This window comes from Odocoileus virginianus, chromosome 1, assembly GCF_023699985.2.
Source record: "Odocoileus virginianus isolate 20LAN1187 ecotype Illinois chromosome 1, Ovbor_1.2, whole genome shotgun sequence".
Taxonomy (NCBI): Eukaryota; Metazoa; Chordata; class Mammalia; order Artiodactyla; family Cervidae; genus Odocoileus; species Odocoileus virginianus.
Genome location: NC_069674.1, coordinates 39,855,225 through 39,877,425, shown reverse-complemented (window position 1 = coordinate 39,877,425; position 22,201 = coordinate 39,855,225). Strand labels below are relative to the sequence as shown.

Genomic DNA, 22,201 nt, shown 5'->3' with positions numbered 1-22,201 from the left:
ACGCCTCCATCTGTGGGGTCTGCAGCTTCTAGCCCAGCAGCCTGCGGGGGCGAGCGGCTGAGCCTGCTGTGTGGTTCGCTGAGCTGTGTGTGGGTGTTTGGGTGCCTGCTGTGTACCAGGCCTTCGGGGCTGAGTGTTTCCAGGGGCAGGCGCTCCGGTCCCAGCCCATGTTGAGAGGCTGGTTATGCACCGGTGGGGTCAGTCCTGCGTCCTCTTTTTTGCTGCTGGTGTTAGGAGGGGACAGGGGTGACACAGGGCACTGTGGCAACAGGAGGTCTTAGAGCCAGTGCAGCCCTGGGGCATGTGTGGTGGGAAGGCTCAGATCCTACAGCTAGACTGATAAGAGCAATAACGCAAAGGCTAATATTTACCAAGCGATTGCTGTGTGTACTGCCAGATGCAGGGCTGCTCCTGTGTTCCCTGACACTGGGTGGGCGGCACCAGTCGGATACTGTTGTCACATATGTTAGGGAGCTGTGTCGCAAACGTGGAGTTTCTAAAGCAGGAGGAGCACTCTGCTTCATTCTCTAGGCTTGTGCCAGGCCACAGGAGGCGAGAGAGCCCACCTTCAGATGTCCCCTGGACTACTGAGGGAGACCCTCACTCATTCGCCAGCTTTACCCAGCGCCTCCCACGTGCCCAGCACTGAGAACGGGGTGATGAACAAACACATCCAAAGAAATCACTACAGCCCCATCTCTGGGGTGGGAGCCCAGGAGAGGGCACAAGGAGGTTGGATGGTCTTGAAGGATGAATAGGGGTTTGTGAGACTCAAGCAGAAAACCACTTGAGTTTGAGTATGTTTCCGTGGAATCCGACAGCTCCTTTCAAGTATATTCACACTCCCCTGTTTATACCCTTAAAGTGAAAGTGTTAGTCGCTGAGTCATGTCCGACTCTTTGCGACCCCATGGTCTGTAGCCTGTCAGGCTCCTCTATCCATGGGATTTTCCAGGCAAGAACACTGGAGTGGGTTGCCATTTCCTACTCCAAGCGATCTTCTCCACCCAGGGATTGAACCTGGGTCTCCTGCATTGCAAGCAGATTCTTTACTGAGGATCAAGAGCAGTGGAAGTCTGAAATTCCCCGTGTTCCACCTGCTCTTTCTTCTGTCCCCGCAGCAGCAGGCCTGCTGCCCGCTTCCTGACAGCCAGCCTGCTCTCTGCCCTTGAGTCCCAGAGGCTGGGCCAAAGAGATCCCGGCTCATGGTGCCTTTGTGGAGCTGTGCAGACGTGGGGCTCCATCATCCCTGCTTCCGGTCTCAGTGTCCCAGCTGGACACAGCTCAGGTTGGGTGGTGGGAGGCAGGGCAGCTAGCCAGGGCTGGTCTGGAACTGGAGCAGCCAGCTCTCACCCGTTGTCACCTGCCCTCAGGAGCACTTCCCCCGTGAGGACACTCCCTGCTTTGCCTCTACACTTGGGCCCTGGCATTGCTCAGGTCTGTGAAGGTCTTGGGCATTCCCCCCACCCTGTTAAACTCATTATCATGGAAAATTTCAACCACCCCCAAATATAGATAAAATGATAGAATGAGCCCCCAGCTTCAACAAAACAGTTTTCAACACTCGGGCAATTTTGTCTCATCTGCAACCCTCCCCATGTTCCACCCCCACTTGCATATCTTGCAGCAGATCCCAGACCACCTGTCATTTTACCACAGTGATCAGCGTGTTTCTCTAATGGAAAAGGATTCTAAAACCAACCAGCCACCTCCCTGTACAGGGACCCAAGGGTCTTTTGACACTCCCCAGCCCCTTTTCGAGCTGAATGGGCAGCTGGAGGGGTAAGAGGAGAGGGTCTCGGACCCCCAACCCTCATCTTCATGCTGAGTGTGGGCCAGAAATGGGGTACCTAGGCTGATGGATTTGGTTTGGTCGCTACATGGCCCTGGCCACATGGTCCTGACTGCCTCACTGTGTGACCTTGGCCGTGTTACTTAGCCACCCTGTACCTCAGTTTTCTCAGCTGTAAAATGGGAATAAATCTAATCCCTACCTCAGAGGGGCATTGTGAGGGAGACAGGAGTGAGGTACTTTGGAGTCAGCCTAGCACAGTGCTGCCCGAACACCCTTTGCTTTCTTTCACTTTTCTTGCCAGACCATCCTGCCCAGCCTGCAGGCTCTAGGACTCCTCCTCCAGGAAGCCTCCCTGGGTCCGCCCAGCCAGCTTAGAAACCTAGGGGCCCAAAAGCAGTCACTTTATGAATTTTTCCATTGATCATTTGCTCCTTGAGGGCAAATGCAGCAAGTTCATCTCCGCACCTTCTCAGCTCCCAGCCCAGAGGCTGGGAAAATACATGTAGGAACATCCCACCCTCTTCTTACTTCCCTTTGAGGGCTGGCTACATAAAACCCAAAGTTCTCATTTGGCCTGAAACTCTGCCTGTGGCCCTGTCTTCTCTCTCCCTCCCAGCAGCTCTGCTCAGGCAGAGCTGGCTTCTGGTTCTGTAATCCCCAGGGCCTTTGCGCATGCCTTCTGTGAGGCTCAGACAGTAAAGAATCTGCCTGCAATGCAGGAGACCCGGGTTTGATACCTAGGTCAGGAAGATCTCCTGGAAAAGGGCATGGCAACTGACTCCAGTATTCTTGCCTGGGAAATTCCACGGACAGAGGAGCCTGGCAGGCTATATACAGTTCATGGGGTGGCGAAGACTTGGACACAACTGAATGACTAACACTTTCACTTTCTTTCTAGAAATGCTTTTCCTGAACTTTGTACCTGCTTAACTCCTGTTGATGACACTTCTTCAAAGGGGTCTCCCTTGAGCCTCCAGTAGGAATGTGGACCCAAGCACCCTGTTTTTATTTGATGACTGTCTCACACACTAAACTGCCAGGCCTCGCAGGCAGGACTTCATCTGTTTTGTTCACCATTGTATCTCCTACCCTCCACCCAGGCCCTGAGAGGTGGGGAGCTCTCCATAAATCCTTTGGAATGAATGAATGCTTTGAGTGAGTGGGTTTTGAAGGAGCGGATGTGCAGCCTGTGCTGGAGTCAGGTTAGTCTCCCAGGTGTGAAGCTGGGACAGGGATTGGGTGGAGCAGCGTCTAAAAGAAGGTGTGCTGCAGGGTCGTGTTTGCAAGGGAGATCCCTGGTCACTGAACACCTGAGCATCTGGGAAGTCCAAGTCCAGGAGGAGTTCTGTGGTGAAGCCAGAGAGTGGTCAGGAAGCAAGGAGGGGAAGCCCAGAGCCAGCTGCTCCTCGCTGAGTCCTGGTGTTCACCTCGAAGCCTGCACCTGTGGCGTCCTGCAGGGTCAGACTTGATCCACACAGAGAGTCCTGACTCCAGACAGTGCTCCCTCCCCAGAGAGGCCATTCAGAAATGCTTGCCCCAGCTGTTGTCCTGGAAGGTAAGAGCAGTGGATCCAAGGGTGGGGAGTCTGCTAGGCAAGTGGGAGAGTGGGGAAGTGGAAACTGGACTCAGAGGTCAGAGGGGAAGCCCCTCTTCTGCCCGCTTCATTTTCAGAGCAGTGTGATGGGGCTTCACCCAGCCCTGCAGTGAGGGGGGGGTCCCCTCCTGGTCCGAGGAGACTGGCTTAGTCCTTCAAGACTTCCAGTGATAAAGAAGGCAGCAGGAGAAGGTTGCTGGCGCTGGACACAGAAAAACTGTCCCACTTGGTAACTGACAGTTCTTGGGGCCACGAGGACACTGCAGATTACATCCAGTTTGTGCCAAAGGCAGTAAGAGTTAGATTTTTTAAATTTAATACTTAATTAAATAGAGGATTGTGAGACATTCAGAGTCTGTGAATGTACTGAATAATAAGAGATTATTAAACTACCATTAACAAAAGCAGTTAGAGGAAAATTAATTGACGGGGGTAGTGGGGGTAAGATGATCATCATCAGGCACTTCTTGTTGCTCTCGCCTCCCTGTCCCCTCCCCTTGCTCCTTGTCAGCACCAAGTGGCTGCTCTTTAGGCCTGGTTTAGTGGCCCTTTGGAGGACACCCTGTGGACTGAGGTCTTTTAGTACTCACTGGCCCCGAGCGGGTGTCCCAGAAATGACCCCGGTCAGCAGCCGACCTTGAGGAAGGAAGGCGGGACACGGCTGCGCAGGAGCAGGGGCTCAGGCCCCTGGGTATGGTGCCCTGACCCTCAGCAGCATTTTCGTGAGGTCAGTGGTGGGAGACCTATGCCACGGCCGAGGAAACAGAACCCCACAGAAGCAGAGTCTGGCCCAGGAACCCACAGTTGTGACGAGCAGAGCCTGGACGCTGGCAGCTCCAGTTTTCACCCAGCTGCCCAGGGTCGCAGGGGGATCAGGTGTGGGGGCTGACCTCCCAGGGGGGAGGCTGACCTCATAGTGGGTGCTCACTGTACAGTTGGGGGACTCACCCTACCCGTGAGGAGGCTGAGGCCACAGATGAGATCGAGGCTCACCTCTGACCCTCCTCCCGACCCCAGGCTGATGCTCGGTTTACCTCCAGCTACCTTCGCGTAGGGTCACGCCCTTCGCGGGGTCCGGGTGGCCCCTTCTGCCTTGGGGGGCGCCCCTGTCGGCGGTGTAACGGGGAGGAGTTATCTGGTCTTTAGGGGCTCGGGCTGAGCCTGCACCCCTGGCCAAACCTGCCCGGGCCCTGCTTTCCTGCTGCAACCCGTGCTGCCGGTTTCCTGTCGGCCCCCATGGCCCACAAGCGGGAAGACATCCCGAGACAGAGGATAATGGGCGCCGGGAATCCGCGGAACTGGGTTACTGGAGGACGCGGCGCCGGCACCGCATTGCAGGGGCGGCTGAGCATGCGCAGCGGGCGCTGGGGCTCCCTCCCTGCTTTCTTTCCCTCCTCTCCCCTCCTCTCCTCACCCCTCCCCTCCTCTTCTCTCCCCTCTCTTCCCCTCCCCACTCTTCCCGTTCCCCCTCTCCCTCCCTCACCTGAGCACCCTTACGGGGCCATTCCTCAGCCCCGCCCCCTCCCTTGCAGCTCCCAGGGCCCCAGGGCCCCAGCCAGGGCCTCACTGTATAATGTCCTAATTTCAAATAAAAAATGATTTTTTAGAATAAGTATGTCCTAGGCCCCCAGCCAGCCTTTGGTGCACCCTTCTCTGGAGTAGGGGCTCCAGGGGACCCTGGGCAATGGGAGGGGGTCTCCCTAGGGACCCAGAGGGTGCAAAGGAGTGGGGGTCCCTCTCTTTGCCCCTGGGTCAATCTTTAACTGGACAGACCCATTTCTCCCAGATTCTGTTGCCAGGGCGTGGGTTTGTGTGGAGTTGCGGGTGTCCTGGTGCAGGTGGGGAGGGAATAAGAGGGAAAGTTGGGAGCTCTTGTGGGAGGTGACCCCGCCTCATTCCCAACCCAGTGGGAGGATGGGGGAGCAATGAGGGAACCAGACTGGGGTGGCCAGATTTTGCAGTTAAATTTGAATTTCAGATAGTCAATAAAAAATATTTGTAGACAAATATGTTCCAAACTGCATGGGACATGCTTCTATTAGAAAACTGTTTACCTGCTCTTGGGACATATTTTATATTAAAAAAAATACTTGTTGCTTATCTGAAATTCAGATTTAGCTGGTCATTTTTTTTTTTTTTGAGCACACCATGCAGCATGTGGGATCTTAGTTTCCCAACTAGATCAAACCCATGGCGCCTTGCAATGGCAGTGTGGAGTCTTAACCACTGAACCATCAGAGAAGTCCCAAACGGGTCATTTTGTGTTTTATCGGGCAATGCTAAACAGAACTGTTGAGAGAACAGGTCTTTGTCATTAATTTGTTAACCAAACAGGCTAAGTCAAAACTTCCCTAAACTGGGCGAAGGCAGAGGAGGAGAAGAAAAGGGGTGGAGGCCAGGCTTTGTGGGCAAGAGTCCTCGTGGACACCCGCTCCGTGTTCTTGGTGGCCTCACCTGTGAGGAGGTGAGAGTGGCAGCTCTGTGGCCTGGCCGATGCTTCTGGGATGTGTCTGGCTCTGGGGCATGGCTGTCCCTGTGAACCCCGGGTCCCGTGGGCTCTGGGGCCTGGTGGCTTGGATGATACAAATGCTCTGTGTAGTCACGCCATGGCAGTTCCCACCCCATTGGGCTGTAGAAGGTCAAGGGAGCGTGGGGAGGAGGCCCAGCCCCAAAAGGAGGGCTGGTCCAGGGTTATTGGGAAATGTTCCCGAGCTCCCGGGCCCTCTGGAGGGGTTGTTTCATCCGTTGTTCCTGTCATTCCCCCCAATCTGAAGAGCTCCTTCCTACCACCCCTGCCCACCCCACATGCACCAAGAGCGCCTCCAGGGGCTCAAGGGGCACCCGCAGGTTTGAGGACCCAATTTCTGTCCCATTTTACAGCAGACAAAACTGAGGACATGAGAGGATAGTCATTTATAGTCGGATCACCTCTTTTTTGCCTGTTAGTCAAGGTGGGAGCCTGCCATAGATCATGGGCATGACCAAACACAGGACACGGAGCCCAGAGAGCCAAGGTGGACAGCAGGCTGCACCGCACAGGCTCAGGGCCCAGGGAGGTTATTGCACGTCACACAAGCCACGCAGGACAGAGTGAGCAGCAGACTCTGTGAGGCAGGCTTCATGGTGATGAGAGAGTGGGGTGCCGCTCGTTCCCCCAGGGGCCCGTGGTCTCTTGTTTGAATAATTCCTTGCCTGTAGGGGGCTGAGGCCACCAGTGGCGGACAGGTCAGGTCCGAGCCTGGGAGAAGCACCATTTGGCTGGAGGAGCTGGGTGGGGTGCCTACAGCTAGGCCATTAGGGGCCCTCCCGGTTTCACCAGACTTCAGGGCAGCACATCACATGGGGCCTCAATCATGAGATGCCACGTCTTTCTGCAGTGGTAACGTGCTGGGTAATGACGGCTCTGAGCCTGAAGAGGGCGCCTCTGCTCCCTGGAGGAGCCGCTGAAAGGCCAGACCGGAGGGACCGCGGGAGTGAGGGCTCTGAGGACCACTTGGCCGGCTCAGTGCGGCGGGGTGGGGAGCCGCAGGATGCCAGCCGAGCTCCCGGGCACCTGGCAGCTTGCTCGTGCCCCTTGAGAGCCCTTTCTTTGTTGCAGAGAGGCTGGCAGCTGCAGGATGCACTCAGGCGCCCTTGCTGGGCCATGTGGCTGCCAGGTGATGCTGGTGTGATAATTGCTGGTTGCCTTTTGGAAGAGAATCTGCTCCAAGAAGCTACAGTGGCGGCCATTCTTTTCATCCTCATGGCCCTGCCGGTGCCACCAGGGGCTGCAGCGAGACTGGACTTTCCAGGGGCCCCCAGTGCTGGATGCAGAGCAGGTTGAGATGCCCCCAGGACCCTTGGTGCTCCCTGGGTGAGCAGGCTGGGCTCAAGCATGTCAGCCTGTTGAAGGCTTGAGAAGCCTGGTGGGAAAGCCTTGGGATGGCTGAGGCTTCTGGGCCAACCTTCCTGGGTGGTGGCCCAGCCCCACTCCCCGCACCCTCCAGCCTTCCCATGCCCTGTCGGAAAGCTGGGAGCGATGTTAATAACAGCTCTACCTCAAGGAGGGCCCTTTGGCAGCTCTGCAGGCCTGTGAAGAGCCCAAGAGCTGGTCTGTAAACAGCAAGCGCTAGTTGCAGTGGTCCCGAGGCACTCCTGTGCCCTGAAGTGGAGGAACCACCAGAGTCTCAGACCGTGCTCCCCTGTGAACTTCATCCTCCCCCTGAACCAGCTTGTACCCGGTGACAATGACCGGATGGTCAGGCCCTGCTGCAGGACGCTGCACTGTCCCTGGAGTCGGGCTGGTTTGTCCCACATGTCCCAGGCCTGGGAACCCTGTCAGGAGGCAATAGCCGCCGAGGCCCTGGCTTGGCGACGTCCTTCTGGAAAGACCTGTCCTCCTCTGCAGCCTTCCATCCTGTGCCTAGAAAGGGAATGAAGCTGAGGTCGGAGCTTCAGCATCACCGTTGCCGATCTGAGTGGTTGTGACCAAACGCCAGGGGTCCTGCACCAGCCAGAGACAGAGCCACCCCTCCCCTGGGTGGGGGGAGGCCAGATGCTGATGCTGTCCATCTCAGGAGGTTCGAGGAGAGCTGTAGCCTTCGGGGGGAGGGGGAAGCTTCCATGTTCTGTTCTGTGTCCAGCTGTTGGCTCCGCAGGGTAGGTGCTGCCCAGGCTCCCGTTCCCTCCGGGCTAAACCAGCGGTGGGCTCAAACCGGCAGATGCTGGTGCTTACACTTGAACTGGCCTTTGCCCTGGTGCACCCACCCCCAGGCCTGCCTACCCCTTTCCTGGGACCCTGAGGATCCTGTAGGTGGTGGTGCGAAGCACCCAGGCTGAGGGCACCGTGGAGGGTGCCAGAGTTTCTGCTGTGCACTCCACTGGCTGCTGTGAATGCCCAGGGTATTCTGTCAGATTCTGACCCAGCAGCTCGGAACCACAAGAGCTCCCCACCTGTGTTCCCGTGCTGGGTCCCTCCGGACTCTCACAACTTTGGGACACGTGAGTTAAGGACTTGATGCTGGGTAGTGATTAACATGAGCCTGAGTGAAATGGGATGTGGATGTCCATGAGCCTCCGAAGACTCTAGAAAGCTTCCTGTGCCATCCGGTGGTGTAGGCGGTGGAGACAGGTGGGAAGGAGAGGAGGGAAACCTGAATGAGGAATCCCAGGGCCCAGTGGGGTGGGTCACCTGGGGACAATGAGTCCTTGTTCTCATGTGCAGCCATGGACTCCCACCTCCCTTTGGAAGAATAGAAGCCCTCGGAGAGGAGAGGGGAGACAACTGCTGGGGTCTTGAGTGTTGTCTTGGAAAGAGCCTGGAGGAGGGCAGCAGGGAAACAGGGGGAATGACAGGCCAGGTGCCCAGCTCTGCAGGGCAGGCTGCGGGGAGGGGCTAGCTGCTGGGGGAGGGGCCAGCAATGGGGGTTTCCTCTCTTTGCTGGCCTCTCTCTGGAAACACCCACCTAACCCTTTTCACACATGGGAAACTCTCGGAGCACAAAGCTTGGCCCTGTTTAGGGCCCTGTGCCCAGTATCCCCATGGTCACTTGAGTCTGGCCCATAAGTGAGCCTCCCATGCCCCAGCTTGATGATGTTGGTGTGAGCCCACCGCTGGTTTAGCCTGGAGGGAATGGAGTCTGGGCAGCACCCACCCTGTGGAGCCAACAGCTGGACACAGGATAGGATGTGGGAGCTACCCGCCTACCCCTGAAGGCTACGGTTCTCCTCAAACCTCCGGAGGTGGGCAGCATCAGCGTCTGGCATCCCCCCATCCGGGGGAGGGGTGGCTCTGTCTCTGGCTGGTGCAGGACCCCTGGCACTCGGTCACAACCACTCAGGTGAGGATAGGAAGGCAGCCGAGGGCAGGGGCTCCTGCTTGGACACCAGACAGCTGCGTCTTCCTGCTGCGCCTGCACCGCACGTTCAGGCGGATGATTCTATAGACAAGTCGCTGCCTGGGGCCTGGCCACACACACATTCCCACACCTCATAGCCTGAGAGCTGGCCCTGTCCACTCCTTCCCTGTGGGCACCCTTCTCCCCTGAGACCTCAGCCACAAGGGGTGGGCATTCCACACTTAGTGCAGAAGTGACCCCAGGTGGGGGCTTGACCCTGATATGATGCTTGGACCCCCACTGGCTCAGTGTCCAGTAGCTGACAGGTTTGGCGGGGTGTCCTGGGCAGCGGCTGGTGGCCTGTGACCTCTAGCCGGTGCCCTGACATGTTCCAGCCTCCTTGTCCCTGGCCAGGGGTCCAGTAGCCACCCAGGAGGAGAGAGAAACCCAGAGCCCCATCCATGTGCTGGGCAGTGTGGACCTTCCACACAGGATTTCATGTTCGGTCCAGCATGACGTGTCCTCACTTTTGACTTCCTCACTTGTCCCAGGCTGAGCCGGGGAAGCGGGTGGCAGCCCCTCCCGGTGGCTGGGCCTCCTGCCCTTCCTCCGCCCCTGCCCGGCACCTCGCGGGTGTCCTTCTGCCAGTGACAGCACTGCTGCTGCTCCTGGCAGCTGGCGAGGGGCCAGCCACCCACCCACGTCCCTCCTGTCGCCCTCCTCCTGGCTCCTTTCACCCCCCACCCCGCTCTGCTGTGAGTCACCCGCAGCCAGGGAGCAGGTGGGGGCTGGGAGGCTGGGAAGGCAGCTGTCACCGGGCCTTGGGTCCAGTCCTGATCTTGGGGACACAGCTCTCTGGGTACCTGTTTTCCTCCACTGTGACTGTGCCCCATCCCACAGGGTGCAGACATCCTCTCCCGCCTCTGAGGGCTGCATCTCTTCTCCTGCCCCCAGCAACCTCCTCTTTGTTCTTGACTCAGCTCTGGGTTCTCCCATCTGGGGGTCTGTGGCTGGGGGGACCCGCCTCAATGATGAGTTTAGGGTAGTACAGAGCTGGTTTGAGTCTCCCATTGCCATTCATCAGGGTATTATCAGCGTCAAACAGCTAACGCCTGAAACCACCAGGTGGCGCCCACAGCCTGATAGCTGTGTGTGGCAGCGCCAGTCTCTTCCTGCTCCTTGGGGGTCCCCTGCCCATCTCCTTCATGGTGGACGGTGGGTGCAAGCTACAGCACAGTGGCAGCCCCAAATGGACCTATCCCCACCTCCTGGGGGCTCCTGGGGTCTGGGAACTGCACTGGGCCACCTCCCTTCCCGGGTCCCCCTGCCACTCACCTTGGGGACCTCCAGGATGCGGGGTGCGCCTGGCACTAAGATCAAGGTAGAATTACTCAGAAGCTTCCAGGCCCCGCGTTGCCAGGCACACAAGCTGCAGAACTGCGGGGTGAAGCCTCATGGGCTGTGGCAGGAGCTTAGGGTGCAGGAGCTGCTGATCACAGGTCCCATGTAGCTGGTGTCTTTGACTAAAGTTCTTTTTGTTTTGTTGGATAAACACTTTCATAGGGTGTAAGTGAATGCTGTGTTTTATCAGTGGGGTGTTTCTCTGGCAGGAGAAATAAATAGCTTGTTTCTGCCTCTGCTGACGCTGTCTGGGGAGCAGGTGTAAATGTCACGTGTGTGTGTGTGTTAGGTTGCCCCAGATGCACCACACCAGTCATCTTTGGTAACAGGCCCACAGGTACTTAGGTGGGTCTCCATGGGTGTGGATCCATTAGATGCCTGAGCTTTTACAAGATGGCTGAACTCACGAGTTCCCCTTTAGAGCTTCACATTAGAGGGGGTGTGGGAACTGAAGCTGTACCCCCAGGAATGGCAGACTCCTCCAAAACCCCCCTCTGGCATCCCCCCTCCCGCCCCCTACCCTGCTGTCCTTGAGGCTCATGGTACTGCTGCTCTGCTCCTTGGGACCCAGGATGGGTGTCCCCGGGCTTCCTGGGACATGCTCAGCCTGTGGGCGGGAGGGGGGCAGAGAGCCCTCCCCTCAACAGGGTGGAGGCTGGAGGGGGCTTGGCTTGTGCCCTCACTCCCTGGCCCCTCATTCTTCCACACCCTGTTTCGGAGGTTGACCTGAGACCCCAGAGCCAGTGTGCGTGAGGGGAGATGAAGGGACCAATGCGGGAGAGGGGGCCCAGCACTGTCTGGGGGCAGGATGCGTAGGGGTGCCAGTGGGGTGGATCCTCAGGGCTCACTCGTCCTTGGATGCAAACCTGCACAGGTGTGGGACACGTGCCGAGCCACATACCAATGTTAGTAACTAATCACTAGGTGACATGGCAGGGGGTCACAAGCAGCAGGTGCTGGGTCTCAGGGCAACTCTGGACACCCAGACCCTCAAAGGACCAGGCTGCAGCTCTGGGAGGGCCCTTTTGAGCCTCTCAGCTGGGTTCAATGCCCCCATGACCTCTAGAGCCCTGGCAGTTGCTGGTGGGCCCCTCTTGGGGTTGCTCACTGCCTGCCCAGCCAGGATATCACTGCAGTGGGCATGGCAGGGTCTGGCTGCTCAAGAGGACTCTTGGACTTCCTTCTGCAGGGAGCACTAGGCTGGGGTACCCGGTGTGCTGAGGGGTCCTGATTGGGGTGGGCAGCCTTCTGATCGTGTTCTCTCCATGGCCCTGCTTGGTGGTCACTGCTGTGGTCTTCTGAGTCCAGACAGGCCTCTGGGGCCAGAGTTCCGGGAGGGAGGCAGGTGGCAGGCTGAGCAGGTGCGGCAGCCCCGAGAAGTCACAGAGCTTGCTCAGGGTCGCTGGCCCATCACATGTCCTGCTGTCCACCAGGGGACAGGTTAGGTGGAGTCTCCTCCAGGTTCTCACTGACAGTTTAGGACTGGGTTGCACTTCTTGTGTGAAGCAGACTGGGTTAAATTTGACTCCGCCAACCATGTCTATGGTTGTCTATTACGATGTTAATTTTGAAATTCGGAGACAGTAGCTCCTCGACTTTGTAGAGGGGCATCCCTGGTAGCTCAGTTGGTAAAGAATCCACCTGCGATGAAGGAGACCCCAGTTCGATTCCTGGGTCGGGAAGATCCGAAAGCAAATCAGAGGATGTGGGCAGAATTGGGATGCTGGGTTCTTCCTCCCACGGCCGCATGCCTGGCCCAAGGTCAGCCTACTGGACTCGAGAGGAACAGCCTCCTCCTCCAGCCCCTTCTTATGGCTTCTGGTTCCCATCCAAGGTCATGGAATATCAACTTAGATTTTTAATTTCAGGGCAAATATTTTATGACACACTCCATCATATTTAACCAGTGGCTTTGTGCTTACTGGAGACAGGACCAAATTAGAAAAAAAAAAACAGCATTTTTCCCTATGACAAAAGTAACACAAGGTTGTTGTCAAAGTTGGGGAAAAATATAAAGAATAAAAATTATTCATAATTCTGCCACCCAGAGCAGACCAGTTATGATCTTAATGAAATGTCTGCACTTGGACTTTGACCAGCTTGGAACATGTGTCGTGATACAAAGTTTCAGAGCTGCTCTCTGGTCAAGTGCTGTTGTGCTTGATACGGAAAGGAGACAGCCAAGAGGGTCCAATAACCTGCGTGGCCATGGGGTAGACATCTGCACCTGGGCTGGGCAACCTGGTGCCCCTTCTTGGCCCCAAACAAGTAATTTATCCCCCAAACATACTCAGGAGTAGGACAAGATTTTTTGGATGGGGCTCTGCCATTGGTGATAAGACTCAGGAATATGGTTGTTTAAATTATCTGCTTCCCAAAGATGGGTCTCCACATGAATTTTCTCCTGGCTTTTATTTATGACTGCAATCAGGCAATTTTTCCAGGAAAGACGACCACCCCTGCTCTTATCACCTTACCATCCTGGGCTTTCTCTGACCTCAGCCTTGCCCCGGCCCTGTCTGCAAGTAGGTGAGCTATTCATTAGCCATCCACATCAGGAGGAAATGAGCTATGACATTATGGGGACAGGGACAAAATTGGAATATGGACTGTAGGTTGGACTGAGTATTGTATCTGCACTGGATTTAGTGAGTAGGGTAACTGCATTGAGATTACGTAAGAGAACGTCCTTGTTCTTACAAAACAGGCACCGAGCTCTTAACCTGGTAGAAGGACGTCAAGTGTGGGGCTTACTCGCTCCTGCCGCAGAGGAAGTTAGTACGTGCATAGGAAGAACAGAGATTGTACAGAAATGCCCCGTCCATTGGCACTTTGTGCCATCCTTGCAGCTTAAAGTTTAAAAAGTCTTCAGATAGTGTCAAAAAAACCCCACTAATCAAGAACAGAACAACCCCCCGAACCCACCAGCCTGCACCTCCAGGCCTCCATACTGCTGCCCGCGGGGGAGCTGCCATCTTGGCTGTTGCAAGGACCACTCCCCTCCCCTCTAGAGTGAGCCTCACAGATAGGACCCCGACCCCTGTTATGTTTGGTGTTGCCTGTTAATGAGCTTCATACAGATGGAAATGTGGAAGCCACGTCGCTTGTGTTCTTCTGTAGCTGTTTTCCACTTATCCCTCTGAATGGTGGGTGACTCTTGGGCTGCATCTTGTCTACTTATGCCGTACCCACCCCCCCAGCAGGATGGGGAACGTTTGCTGCATTGGGTATGGAGGTGAGGGCAAGATGGAGATGGAGTGAGGCAAGACGTGCGGGTCTGTCCCGAAGGCCCACCCACTGCCCTGTGGTTTTGCCAGAGCCCTCCCAGTCACAAGCAGTCTGGAAAGACAGGTGGGAGCCAGATGAGCAGCTCAGGGAGGTGTTAGCATTTCTGGGGCTACGGCGGGTGGGCAGGGGGGGTGGGGAGGGGGGCGGGCGGGCTGAGTGCCCATCCTGAGAGAAGGGAGAGCCTGCTGGATCTCCTGGAGATGTTCTGTCTGCAGGCATGGTTTGCCCCACTCCAAAAGGGCACACACCTGTTTGCAGGTATGTCCATGTTCAGGGCTGTCCTGAGGCTCCCAGCCCACCATCATCATTCAGCCCAGGGAGAGCTGACCATAGATGGGCCAGGGGGCGCCCTTCCTGCAGGAAGACTTGGTGGCTGGGTCTTCCTCATTCCCTCAGTCCACCCTGCCTCCCAGCAGAGCCAGGGATGGGCTGGCAGGTCTGAGGAGGCCTGCCCAGTGACTTTATTGCTTCTGAGAACATACTATAATTAGCCCATTAACTGTGTCCCACTAGTGGGGCTGTCAGGAGTTCCCTGGTGAATCAGGTGATCCTGTGGTCTTCTCTGGTATATTACTGTCCTCAGGCCCTCACTGTGAAGGGCCCAGGGCAAGCAGGGGTGGGGGCAGGTGTTCCAGGCCCCAGACATCCCCCTTCCAGTCACATCCCACCCTGGGGCAGCCTCCCTCCTGATCCCCCGCCTTTTTTCACCATCCGGCCACACATGCGTGCCAGTGCCCTGCTTGTTGGCCTCAATGTGAATGAATTGCAGTTTGGGTCTTCTTTTGTGAGCGGCTTCTTCCATTTGTCCTCATGTTGGAAGATTGGGGTGATACGCACATGGATGGGTGTGTTCTGTTGTGTGATTTATTTCTGCCTTCTCTGGTCAGTAGAAATAGGTTTTTGTTTTTTTCAATTTTTCGCCATTATAATCTCATCAGCTTTTAAAATCCTCCTGGCACCTCTGTTTGTTCGAAAGATAAAACTTCTGGCTGATAAGTTGCTCAGCCCTTGGGGGCCGGGAATTGAGGTTCTGTGCTTCTCGGGGTGGAAGGAGGCACACAGGGCTGGGGGGAGGACGGGTGGTTTCAGGATCGGTAGCAATCTTGCCTGGGGCGACTTCCTTCTGAGGCCTTTTTTTTTTTTTTTTTGATGACTTAGGGAATTTTTATTTCTCTCAAACTTTGTGAGTAATGCTTGGTAATTTTTAAGACTTGGTCCAAAGTCTACCATTTTGAAAATCTGGGGATCATGTTGCATACCCATGACCACTTTGTTTCATAAATTTCAAAAGCACTCTCTAAAACATAATTTTAGGGAGCCTCATCTTAACCTGCGTAAAAATTTAGATCCCGTGGAAGGTCCTCTGAGGCCTTGACTCCTCTTCTTGCTGACTTGGCATCGACACCAGAACCCCTCAAAATCCAGGCCTGTGTTTTGGAGGTTTGTGCGTGGGGTGGTGGTGTGGGGGCAGGTATGGTAGGTCGCACATCCCTTCCCCAGATGCCCCACCAGAGGAAGCCCCGGCCCCAGGCTGACCCCGCACACTGGTCGGACGCCCCCAGTCGGCCGACAGCGCTGCTCTGCCGGCCTCCGGCCGACTCTGATGAACAAACTGGGCCTCAGCAGAAAGCTCCGCAGAGAACAGAATTAGGACAGATAAGGAAAGGATTAAATTGGTGCTGTCAGTTCTGTTGCTGACAGCCGGCATTTTCTCTTCCTGCGTCACGTGGGGGAAACTTCTGGCCCCGAGTGAGCACCAACCATGCCTCCCATGGGCCTCTCGCTGCAGGCCCTGGGCAGCCTCTTCCAGCACCAGCGCTGCCAGCCGGGGGTCCCGGCATGGGTAGGGGGTACAACCTGACGTGTGCCCTGGTCAGGCAGTGGTCAGCCGGGTAGACATCGCAGGAAGTGGTGGCCTCGTCTCCTAGCCGTGAGTCTCATGGTTGGCGGCCCGTCCAGCATGCCGTCAAGAGGCTCCAGGGGGCCACTGGCTGCAGGGCCACAAGGTGATGCTGTGTCCCTTTCTTTCCCCAGATCATCAGAAGCTGGAGAGAGAGGCTCGAATCTGCCGTCTCCTGAAGCATTCCAACATTGGTGAGCTGCCTGCGGTGGGGTGGGAGGTGGGGGGCGGGGGAGGTCCCAGCTCTCCCATTACAGGCAGCAGGAGGACCCTGAAGGCGTCCCTTTCCTTCCCCATTGAAGGTTCCCACCCTCAGGCCCCTGGAAACATCTCCTCCTTTTGACCCAGAGGAAATCCTGCACAGACTCTGGGGCAGACCCCTGGGGGAGGCCAAGGTCGGGTTCCTCCTGGACGGGTTCCTGCCCACCACTCTGTAACTCTGTGCCAAGATTCTGGTGATAACACACAGGAGTCTAACATTCTGACACTTCAGAAAAGCAATGTGATGGCCTGATTACAGAGGAAAAACTTTGGAAATCAAAGACCAGTCAAAGACCATACCCAGCCTCAGCCTGAGCTCTGAGGTCTGAGGTCTGAGGTCTGAAGTCTGAGGATTGAGGTCTGATTCTGGAGGACCTCTGCTCTCCCCGAGTCCAGGGCTCTTGGAACTGTGGTCTGGGGTGGGAATCAGCTGCCCTGGGGGCCCGTGGAGTCCCCGGAGCCCGGGTCTTGGCCTTAGGGAGTGTGGCTGCCCTACCTGCAGTAGGACCCTTCTTTCTGCAACCTCCAGACTGAGTACAGACTCAGCCCAGACACAGTCACAGGAGCTGCTGGGACCCCAGACCCTGGAAGTTGGAGCAGATTTCCGGGGGCCTGTCAGCCTCTGCCCACCCGCCTCAGGTGTGAGGGGCCCCTTGTCCCCACAGCATAGCTGCCTGTCTCTCTTCACTTCTCATCCCTTTAGGGACTTCTGAGGAGCCCAGGACCCAGATCTTGCCCATGCTGGGAGGTCGCCAGGAGACACAGAGGGGACAGTGGGCCTGTGGCCTCAGAGGCACCCAGGGAACTTGTCAGGGTGGATTCCTGGGCCCTCTCGCCCACATTTGACTCAGGTGCACCAGGCTGGTGCCCGGGGCCTCTGTTAACAAGGGACTCTAGGCTGTGCTGAGCAGCCGTGTCCATGCCACTCCCAGACCAGGGCCTCAGCCGCAGGGAGGGCCCGGAGGGACCCTGGGAGGAGCCGAGAGGGCTCCCCTGGGAAGCAGGGCATAAGCTGTGAGGGCCCTCGTTTCCGAGGCGGTATTCAGAGGTTTGGAGCTCAGAGACCTGGATTCGGGCCCCGCCTTCCGCCCCCTCCGCTGCCCCCACCCAGAGAAGCTGCCGCAGCAGTCACTGAGCTGCTCTGAGCCCCAGTCTTCTTGTTCGTGGACTGGGTGTGTTTCACAAGTGTGTCCGTGGCCCAGGCTTCACAAATTACCCCAAAACTCAACCAACAGGCACTGAGTTTCTCTGTTTCTGTGGATTCAAGAGCAGTTCAGCTGAGTGACTGAGGCTGCCACACATTTTATGGGATCAGTGCCTTTGTTCAATACTTACTATGAAGTTTAAGACAGCAACAGCAGGATAGGATTCTCTTGAGTCTGGGGGCCTGGGGCAGCTGGGCAGATGGCCTGGCTCTGAGCCAACCCTGCTCAGGGCTCCAGAGACAGACAGACAGAGACAGAGAGGGTGACAGAAAGTGAGAGAGACACACAGAAAGAAAAGACAGAGAAGCAGAGACTGAGACAGAGACAGAGGGGAACAGAGACACAGAGAGAGATGAGAAAGAAAGAAAAAGACAGACATAGAGATAAAGACTGAGACAGAGAGATGGAGAGGGAAGAAGAACAAGGAAGACAGTGCCCCCCATTGTGTCAGATATACATAGTAATATTTATCAGTTTAACTGTTTTTAAGAGTATAGTTCTGTGGCGTTAAATACATTCACATGTTATGTAACCATTGCCCTTATCTGTACTCGTAACTTTTTTCATCATCGTCAGTGGAAACTCTGCAGCCGTTAACGCTAACCCCCACCCGCACCCCCAGACCTCGCCACCCACCATTCTGCTTTCTGTCTCTATGAATTCGACACCGTAGGAACCTCATCCCCTGCCGTGTTTGTCTTTCGGGGACCAGCTTGTTTTACTCAGCCTAATGTCCTCAAGCCTCATCCTTGTCGTTGTAGGTGTCAGAACTTCCTTCCTTTTTAAAACTGAATAATATTCTACTGTGTGTATGTTTCACATTGTGTTTATCCATTCATCCATCAGTGGACACTTGGCCTTTTTCTGCCTGTTGGTTACTGTGACTAATGATGCCACGAACATGGGTGTACAAGTGTCTTTCTGGATCTCTGCTTTCAGTCCTTTGGGGGTAAACCTCGCAGTGGAATGGCTAGACCACGTAGTGCTTCTGTGTGTAACTTCTGGAGGAAGCACCACGCCTTTTGATGGTTTGGTCTGGAAGGGGTGATGCTGTCACCTTGCCTTATTCTGTTTGCTTGAAGGAGCCCAGCTCTCCTCTTAAAGGAGGCTCATCAGAGGATGTGAATGCCTCTCACGACCAACATGGAAGCACGTGGTGTCTCCTGGCTGCTGGCTGGGCTGTCCCGTTAGGAGCGGGTACCCAGAGTCGGGCCCCCAGGGAGCAGCCCACAGGCAGAGCCCCCACCACTCCCGGGGCTTTAGTTTCCATTCAGAGACAAGCGGGCACCTGGGCAGAGGAGACAGGTGCAGGCTGCCTTGGCCCTGTGCGGGTACGCTGTGGGGACTGGGCAGCCCACTGCACCATGTAGGTCCCCGGGAAGCAGGCAAGCGTGTCCAGGATGGACATGAGCTCCAGGGCCTCACTGTGGGTTGTGCCCTCCACACACATGTCTGGGTTGTACCCGACTGTCTGGGAGGATGGCCCCCTCCACCTGGGGTCTCTGGAATTCCTATTCAGTGCATATTTCCCATTGCTGGTGGGTGCCTGGAGTGGAGACTTAGCCAAGGGCAAGGCTTCCTGCACTCTCACCTCACTGGTGGGCCGTGGCCACCCTGAGAGGTTGCCGCTCAGCAGGTGAGCGTGTCCCAAGCTTCCCTCCCTGCCCCCGGAGCTGTGGGTGACATATTAAGCAGAGCCCATGGTAGGCAGAACCATCTGCTGCTGCTGCTGCTGCTAAGTTGCTTCAGTCGTGTCCGACTCTGTGCGACCGTGTAGATGGCAGCCCACCAGGCTCCTCCGTCCACAGGATTCTCTAGGCAAGAATACTGGAGTGGGTTGCCATTGCCTTCTCCAAGGCAGAACCCCCTACAGCCTTTTAAAATGGGCCCTGTCAGGAGTGAGTAGAGCCATCAGCCTTGACTCTGAGGAGGGCAGCCCTCAGCTCCCCAGCCTCCTTCCAGCCTCCTCTCAGCCTCCTTCCGGCCTCCCCGCTGCACACTGATCCTCTGTCTCCTGGGCCTGGCTCATGGATGGCAAATTCCCACCTCCTGGTTTCCAGGGCTGGAACTGCCCTCCCTTGCAGGATAGTCCACCTAGGAGCTGGGCAGGTGGGCACCAGCGAGTACGATGGCCCCGGGAGGACTTCCTGCTGAGATGAGGAGGCCAGTGCAGGAGGGGAGGGTGAAAGGTCTCCAGTCTCTGGCAGCTCAGGGCCCTTGCCGCCATCCACAGCCCTACCCTCCCAAAGCCGATCATAAAGATAGGTCCTGGGGTCCTTCCTCCCGTCGCAGTACTGCAGTCCACGGAGGGGTTTGAGGGGCAGCTTGGGAGGGGCAGAAGGACCACCCCCACTGAGAGCCCCCTGGCCTGGGACTCTGTGGTCCCTGGAGGAGCAAGCCCCACAGTGGGAGGCTTGTCCCGGGGCTCCCGACGCCCCCTTGTGGCTATTGGTGTCCCCCAACCCCTTGCTCCCAGGCTGGACTCTCAGGAACTACCTGGACTCTAGTTGCAGCCGCTGTATGTCACCCACAGTTATTTACTTACTGTTTTTACTTAAATAGATTCTGTGACAATTCCCTTTTTTACTTAGCCCCGTCTGTGAAATCATGGGTCTGTTGTGCTAGGTGGGTGTTCTTCTAAACCATTAAAGTAGTACATAACTATTTTTTAAATGTTAAAAATGTTTAAGTGAAAAAAAAGGAGAGTGTGTGCATGTGGCCTTGACTCTCAGGCTGAGGGTTCTGCCAGTCCCCTCTCACCTGCTCTGAGGGGCCAGGGCCTGAGGGCAGGGGTGGCCTCCATGGCGGGGGAGGAGGGGAAGGTCAGCAGGACCCCAGATTTATGGACCCCTGGGACTCCCCTGGGGAAGGAGGATTCCCCTGCATGGGAAGAGAAAAGGGTCCTCCCAGGAGTGTCCCTCTCGGGGTGCTGTCTGCAGGCCTGGTGGGGTGGTGGAGGCAGACCCCTCCACTCCCGTCCCCCTTCCACCCTGGGCCTGTCTTTGCTTGGAGTTCCAGGGGAAGCAGCTGGGGGCAGGGGAGGCTGCTCAGAGGGGCCGAGCGGCTGGACCCCCACCAGAAAGGAGTTGGTAGGGGGAGAGTTTCACTCAGTGATTTTGCAGGAAAGTCCTGGAGGAGGGCGCAGTGAGCCAGTGGTCTGTTGTATGTTAGGAAAGTGCAGACCCACCTGGTGGAGTTGAGGTCTGGGTGGGAGCGAGAGGGTGCCAGGCATTGGCCCCAGGACCTGGGTCGGATGAAGCTGGATACTGGCCCCTTGAGCAGAGAGATCCAGAGCGAGCAGTGAGTGGGGGAGATGGTGAGAGAAGCAGGGTGTGAGATGAGGTGCCTCCTGGAGCCGCCCATGCACTTTGTCCTTAGTGACCAGGTGCCCTGACTGCTGGGAGTGAGGCCTGCTCCCCGAGCCAGGTTTTGCCTGAGGTTGGGGGTCCATTGTAGCCAGATTGGGGTTCCTGATGAGAGGACCCTGCTGGCTGGGCCCTTAGGAAGTCCATAGCTGGAGGAGGAAGGATGCCAACAGCCAGCTAGAAACCAGAGCACCTTCGAGGGCATGAGGAAGGGACCTGTGGGGCCTGGGAGAAGCCTGCTCTTCACTCTTCCAGCTCCTGCAGGCCCGTCCATCCTGGTGGAGAGCAAGACTGCCAGGAGGCCCAGGGAGCAGAGGGGCCAAGCAGGAGCTCTGCCTATACTGCTGCTCAGCGTTGTGTGAGCTGTGTGACCCTCAGCTGGTCACTTCCCTCTCTGCACGGCTGCTGCGTGTGTGACCTCTCAGGATGACTGGGGTGGTTTCTGGTGGGCGCACTGTAGGCTGCAGCTACAGAAGGCAGGATCTGTCACCCGGCGGGAAGTGTCCAGAGTTTCCTAGAAATACCTGCCGTTCAGTGCCGGGCACATCTCCAGCTCACGGAAAAGGAGGCCTTGGAGTTGTGTTCTTCATGCTGAAATCTTCCTCGCTGTTCACTCACCTACTCATTCCTTCATTCATTCATTCGTCAACTCCTAACCAGCACAACTCTGGCCAGGCCTTGTTTAGGCTCAGGAGATGGAGAAACAAACTAAAGCAGAGAGGGCATGCGTGGTTGTGGCGGCATCCTGCTGACCCTGCAGGTTCTGGAGTGGGAAATCAGGGTCTGACTCTTCGGCAGTGATGCCATACTGGGCCCTGGGCAGGTGGTCCTCCCCCGGGGGTCCCTGCCACCTCAGCCTGCCCTGACGGGTTAGCAGTGGAGCTCTTGCCCTCCTCTCCGCTGAAGCCCCTCAGTGGCTCCTTTCCAGGCCTGGTGGGGGGACCTTCGTCCCCGCCCCGCCCCCTCCTGCGCTCTCTGCTGCATTTGGGAGCAGGGGACCTGGCCAGGGACTGAGAGGGGACTGGGTCTCCTTCTGGCAAAGGAAAGGAAAAGACGGGAAAGACCAGACCCCTGAGGCCCTCGGATGTTGACTTGGGGTCAGTTGGCTGCAGGGCCCACGGCTCGCCCCGCAGACTCTGCCTGCAGTGCCCACCCGGGCCCTCCCCGGCCCAAACTATGGGAAGCCACAGGCCCTCGGTGGGGTTACGGGCCCTCCTTGAAGGGCTTGTGCTGCTGGCTGTGGGCCTGGATGAGTGTCTGGGCAGTGTGGTTGGGCCCCAGGCTGTTGCCCCTGCTCATGGCCTCTCCTGTTCCCACAGTGCGCCTCCATGACAGCATCTCCGAGGAAGGTTTCCACTACCTGGTCTTCGATCTGTAAGTGCCGGAGCCCAGGGACATGGGCTCTCGTCTGCTCCCAGCATTGGGCCTGGGCTGGGCCCCTTGGCTTCTGTAGCCCTGGCAGACAGTCCCCCGACTCCTGGGTCACCTCGCCCCCAGCCTACGTCATTGGTTTGTTGGCTTTGCATTGGTGTATGGAATCCCCCAGGGATGGGATTGCCCAGCTGGGCCCCTTCCCG

The 22,201-nt window shown here is 56.8% G+C and overlaps 1 protein-coding gene across 9 annotated transcripts in view; it reads left to right on the top strand.

The window, feature by feature from the left end:
• CAMK2B (calcium/calmodulin dependent protein kinase II beta) overlaps window positions 1-22,201 on the top strand; it is a 93,154-nt gene that overhangs the window by 35,411 nt on the left and 35,542 nt on the right. For all 9 annotated transcript variants that reach the window (XM_070467124.1, XM_070467120.1, XM_070467108.1 and 6 more), the window contains exons 3-4: window positions 15,928-15,987; window positions 21,944-21,998. In XM_070467124.1, coding sequence (XP_070323225.1) covers window positions 15,928-15,987; window positions 21,944-21,998 — 115 coding nt within the window. The remainder of the gene's footprint in view (window positions 1-15,927; window positions 15,988-21,943; window positions 21,999-22,201) is intronic.